Consider the following 6080-nt stretch of genomic DNA (forward strand, 5'->3'; position numbering starts at 1 on the left):
TGTATAGTNTAGTATATATATATATATATATATATATATATATATATATATGTATATGTATGTATATATATATATAGGTGTGTGTGTGTGTTTGTGTATGTGTGTTTGTGTGTGTGTGTTTGAATATGCATAATTACAAATTGGTATTTAAGTATGTATATAAGTATGTATTTATGTTATTTCATTTGTATGTAATTTATGTTGCAGTATTCTATACTATCGGTTTCATTGCAAATATTTGGAAGTAAATTCACAAGGAGGTGCTTGTATACCTACTTGTGTATCATTCAGACCTACATATGAATCAAACAGCATGTGTTCGCTTTATTCAACCAGGAGTTGGGATCTTGATTCACTATGGCATGACTGTGTATGGGTACTTGTTGTTTTTTTTAATTCAATTCAAATTAGAGGCTACTTGTTGACTGATATATATGCACTCAATGTTTTTTTTTATACCAGTTTCTGAAGTTAGATAGGATCTCGCTATTCTAAGTCATATTATAAGCTACTTTTTAACCTGATACATGTAAACCCAATCTTTTTTTTATCTGTCCTTCCTAATTGTATAGAATTTTGTGGATTCGAGTCAAATCGGAGGCTAGTATATAGCATGCTTGAATATTTTTGTACATCTTAGTGGTTCATAACTCCTTTCGGCCAGTTTGTTGTCTACAGGTCTTCCCAAATATGTTTTTAGACATCAATACATGTATGTATGTATGGATGGATGCTAGGACTGGCTTTGATGCTCTGTGCTTACTGCTACATGTCCATTTGTGATGCCCTAAATTCATCTATTGCAGGTGTTACGTACATTGCGCTAACGTTCAATATCGTTCACATGTATTTGAGCGATTGCGTATATTCTAGCGTGTACTGAGAGGATAAAAGCGACTATATCGGTATACACAAACGATCCGAAGAGTGTTTAATATCATAACGGAACGCGTACGGTTACATTTCGAAAACGTTGACACACGACGAGAATATAAATACATACGTTGACATATATGTTTGTTTAGAAACTAAACGGAATCAACCACATGCCTTCCACTTGCATGCGTCGCCGATGCCGCGGTACTAAATCTGAATTGCACAGTAGCACTTTTGTATTAATCAAACGCATTAACTCGCACTATATTATTGGTTGATATGTCGCCACGGCCCCGTATCAACAATTCACCATGAATACTTAGCGCTAACACTCTTGTTTTTACTGCTTGTCCAAATTTGTGTTTCTAGGCCGCTCTGCGAAGAGCTGCGGAAGTTCGTAATGAAGCCACCGAGGAGGCCAACTACAAGTGTATCGAGGATTATGCGAGGGTAGGTGACACATGCCTCTCGCCAATAGACCCTACATTCTTGTATCTTGAATTGGCTTTTTTTCTAATTTGTCGCTATCATGGTCGGCAATTCATGTCGTTCTAATCTGTATGCAAGCATCCTATACCCGCACCAGTTGCGTACTCGCGGTGATACGTGTGTATTGTCTGCTTTGTGGGTTGGGTTACATTTACTTCTGTTCGTCCGTTCATTTCAACAATCATATTCCAGACCGAATTGACTGTAATTTAATTTTTGTTTTTCTTTAGATTGTTTGTCGAAGTTCTCTGCTGTGCCTTTTTGAAATAGATCTTGTTTTATACTTTCTGGTCAACCAATGCAGTTTCACGCCGATGTGTTTTAGGGAAGCAATGTATTATATTCTCTAGGTACCTCGTAGTTCAGTATTTCAATTAAGCACTAACATTTACTGTCCATTTCTATATCAATCCTGTCCATACAGATGATGGAGTGTGTACAGAAGGGAAGCATGTTCAAACCATGTTTTGATTTTGAAAAGATATACGGAGATTGCAGGAAAAGAGTCGTCGTAAGTGCTTTGGGTGCGAATACAAGTCATGAGTGTTTAAATGACGTTCTACGGTAGTACTTGAATGCGTACGCACACGCATCTGCATATTTGTACCTTCTCATATTTTAATTCTTGTTAGTCGCTACCTCTCCCTTTCAAAATTGTATTACCACTTATACAGTTTGTTGACGGAGCTATTCTCTTTCCGGTTGTAATTTGACCAATAGAAGGGCGAGTATTGAGCACCTGTTCCTTTGACAATCTTCGCAATGTTCGTGTGAGATTATGTGAGCACTTCATCACTCTTGCATCTGTACATTGAGCATCATCTATCTCACAGCTGAGCCCGCGCGAAAGGTTGTAACATGCATTGAAGTAGTCTGTGGCAATGCGTTCATCCTGCAATTTCCAAAGTTCGACTTGCGCACGTTTGCGAATTGAATCACCTTCACCGCAGTAGCAACATATACGACTAGTGTAGCATTGTTGTCCCTTATCCCTGTGTTAAAATATATATGCTCTAGCGCACAAGTCATCTGCACGCATGGCACCCAGTCTCCGCGCTAAAATAACATGCACTTGCGTAAACATTTGGGATTCGAATAGTTTAATTTTTAAATACCATTTTCATTGGTGTAGACAATAGCAGAAAGTCTTAGGCAGCTATCCCGCGCGAAAGGTGGAGCTGGAGACTGCACTTCCCGACAGCAGATTGAATTCTGCTCAAAGCCGTTTTAATGGTTGTAGCGAATAGCAAACGCTGTAGGAAACAAGCTTGCGCCAAGGGCTGAGCTAAGAACTCCTCTTATCGATTGCAGACTAATATTGTTTCTACTATATGCGCAGTCGGACTACATAGCGCAAAAGAAGGAGGAGGAACCGGGTCTAATGCTTCTGTGAACGGAGCTGTCGTCTAAACATATCAAAGTCTTCTGAGGCCGGAAAACAACCGCTCCTCAGAACTGAGAAATCATCGTATAGGCGCCACAGAACACCTTCAAGACTATTTTTTAAATGCCTTCAAAGCCATCAAAGCCGACAGATTGAAATTTCTCCCTAACACGGGTCTGGCTACTGCTAGTTGCTGATTATTAATACTGCCGACATTAATGGATAAATAAATTCTCAAGTCTCTATGAGCGCCCACGCCTCACTGACCTTAACGGTGTGATCATCGTATACGTCATGGAAACAATGCAATAAGCAATCATCAATATCAGCCATGCTCATTTTATATCGGAGTGCACGAATGTACGTACATACATGTTCGTTGTTCGTCGGATACTATATTTATTTCACATATCAGGTAAAACTCTGATGTTAATAGAATCATCTCCGGAATACTCCCAGGAATCAGTACAGTACTCGATTTAAATATCGTACAGTCAATGTCGCACAGCGGCACGGCTATTTACAAGAGGAAGGACTAACTATATTGCCGCCGGCAAACTTTTCTATTCTATAATTTTTAACATGTATGCAGTCCCTTCGAAAAGACATCTCACGCGGCCATCTTGCCCACGTCATCTGAGTTCCGCAGATATGCAATCCCCAAATTCAGAGATGTGAGCATGCTGCACATACCCTGTGTATCTACATTCGAAGGCATGCCATGCTAAGTTATGCTATACTGATCACTCGTACGCCGACTCGTGCACACCAACAGCGCGACCACTGGGGTCTTCCTTGCCCTTCCAACTAGCATCCCATTCAGCTGCAATGGCGGTACTGCACGCGACAGATGGTCCTCCGGGGACAGTCTCTGCTGCGGGCTTCTCGGGGTAGAGCTCTGTTTATTTGAAAGGATAAGATAAGTTAGTTTAGTCTTAAAATTTGAATTGAGGATATATTTTGAGAATACCATATCTGGGTGCTGGGATAAGCACGATGAGGAATGCGCTTGGTTGGGTGTGCAGTGGTACAACGTCAAGCGTAAACACAAACACTAATATGTTTAACATGACTTGGCCACAATTCGCCTTGCAGGAATGAATACGAACTTATAGAAATTCCCGATATGTGATACATGACGATTACAATAATTTACTCACACACTCAACCATACCTTCGAAGATAGTGCGGTATAAGTATGCCTCCTTGGTTCCAGGGGTATTGTGTGGGAAACGATGCTTCGCTGTCTTCAACTGCTGATCACTGACCGTCACAGCAGCATGATCCTGTAGCCCATCGATCCACCCGTATCCTACACCGTCACTGAACTGTTCCTTCTGTCTCCAGAGTACCTCCTCGGGTAGGTAAGGGTTCTCCTTGGTATCGAACGCCTTGCGCATAACCCACTTCTCGATTTTCTTCTGTCCATCCCAGTCCTTGCCGCCAATGATCTTGAAGGCGGGGTCGAGCGTCATGGCCACGTTCATGAAGTCCTGGTCCAAGAACGGCACACGAGCCTCGACACCCCAACTGGCGGTAGACTTGTTGGCTCTGTTGCAATCGTACAAGTGCAGCGCTTGCAGCTTGCGCACGGTCTCCTTGTGTAACTCCTCTCTGTTAGGCGCCTTGTGGAAGTACAGGTATCCACCGAAGATCTCGTCGGCTCCCTCGCCCGACAGCACCATCTTCACACCCAGAGCTTTGATCTTACGCGACATCAAGTACATGGGTGTAGACGCACGGATAGACGTCACATCGTATGTCTCTAAGTGGTAGACCACATCCCTGAGCGCGTCAATACCGTCCTGGATCGTGAATGTGAACTCGTGATGCTTGGTCTTCAGGAACTCTGACACCTTCTTCGCCGCAATCAGATCGGGTGATCCCACAAGTCCCACAGAGAACGAGTGCAGACCGGTGGTCATCACACGCGTGTCGTGTGAATCGCTCGCCTCTGCCTGACGTGCGGCAATCTTGCGCGACGCGACCGAGGCCACCAGTGAAGAATCTAATCCGCCGGACAATAGCACACCGTAAGGGACATCAGACATGAGTCGCTTCTCAACGGCTGCTTCGAATGCTTCACGAAGCTGCTCAAGTGGGGGCATCTCGGGAGTTTCGCTGGGTTCGGGACACCAGTCTAGGTCCCAGAACTTGGGTTTGTAGTAGGCTACGAATTCGTCTGACTTAGAATCGTAGTAGTGTCCGGGAGGGAATGATTCAAAGCTCACACACTCATCGTGCAATGACTGTGTGCAGAAAAAATAGATTGAAAAACTTCGCCGGTGAGATGAATAAATATTTGAAATTGTATTAGCCCGTGTTTTTATGAAGTTGGGCCGCATCATATCTGACGAACTACCAAAATACAATTTTAATATAGATATAGTATAATATACACTCAAATGTCTAACATGCATGTGGTGTATTACACTAATTGGGGATAAACTACGGTTCTCGTGGCTATTCTCCCGATACAGGTTTTCTACTACGTAGAATAATGTACAACTATAATACACAGACAAGTCAAAAGCGTGAAAAATATACAGCTCGTAGATAAAGACTCATGGACATATACACTTATATCACAAGTTAGACATACCTTCATCTCGGAGGAGAACCACATAGCACCATCACCACTGCGTCCGTAGTACAGAGGGCAAATTCCAATTGGGTCACGAGCGGCAATGAACTCTCCGGTGGACTCGCACGACACTACGAAAGCGAACATGCCATCGAGGTACTGAACACATTGTGCGCCCATCTTGGCGTACATGTGAGCAATGACCTCACAATCAGACGCGGTGGTGAACTTGGCATCAGGGACGAACTTGGCCTGTCCAACAACAAGTGTTAAAGAGAAATGAATGTCAAAATTATTTTCCGCTCGAACATTGCTTTAAGCAAGAAGCAAACTCATTTTTAAAGGAGCAAACATAAAACTAACATATGGACAATAATATATACTCAAATATCTACATATACGTCTTATATGTATGTCTATATGTGTATATATGTCTATGTGCATATATACATATATACATATATATGCATACATCTACATGCATGTATATGTGTATATATATATATATATAAATATATATATATATATATGTATATATATATATAAATATATATATAATATATATATATGTATATATATAAATATATATATAAATATATATATATGTATATATATATATATATATATATATAGTACTATGTATATATATATATTATTAGTATATATCATATATAATTAAGCATATATAATAGTACATATATAAGTAATACATATATAATCTAGAATATATATATAGTATGTGTGTGT

General features: G+C 41.0%; 2 protein-coding genes across 2 annotated transcripts in view; one reads left to right on the forward strand and one right to left on the reverse strand.

Moving 5' to 3' along the window:
- The window catches only part of SARC_01442 (hypothetical protein), a 3665-nt gene extending 630 nt beyond the window's left edge, over positions 1–3035 (forward strand). Inside the window, exons 2-4 of the mRNA XM_014304819.1 lie at positions 1246–1326; positions 1790–1876; positions 2705–3035. Of these exons, the coding sequence (XP_014160294.1) occupies positions 1246–1326; positions 1790–1876; positions 2705–2758 (222 nt within the window). The 3' untranslated portion in view covers positions 2759–3035. The remainder of the gene's footprint in view (positions 1–1245; positions 1327–1789; positions 1877–2704) is intronic.
- A 37-nt stretch (positions 3036–3072) lies between these two features.
- Positions 3073–6080, reverse strand: part of SARC_01443 (asparagine synthetase) — a 5510-nt gene continuing 2502 nt past the window's right edge. The window contains exons 4-6 of the mRNA XM_014304820.1: positions 5352–5585; positions 3924–4998; positions 3073–3647 (exon numbers count right to left, since the gene is read on the reverse strand). Of these exons, the coding sequence (XP_014160295.1) occupies positions 3493–3647; positions 3924–4998; positions 5352–5585 (1464 nt within the window). The 3' untranslated portion in view covers positions 3073–3492. The remainder of the gene's footprint in view (positions 3648–3923; positions 4999–5351; positions 5586–6080) is intronic.

This window comes from Sphaeroforma arctica, assembly GCF_001186125.1.
Source record: "Sphaeroforma arctica JP610 unplaced genomic scaffold supercont1.57, whole genome shotgun sequence".
Taxonomy (NCBI): Eukaryota; class Ichthyosporea; order Ichthyophonida; genus Sphaeroforma; species Sphaeroforma arctica.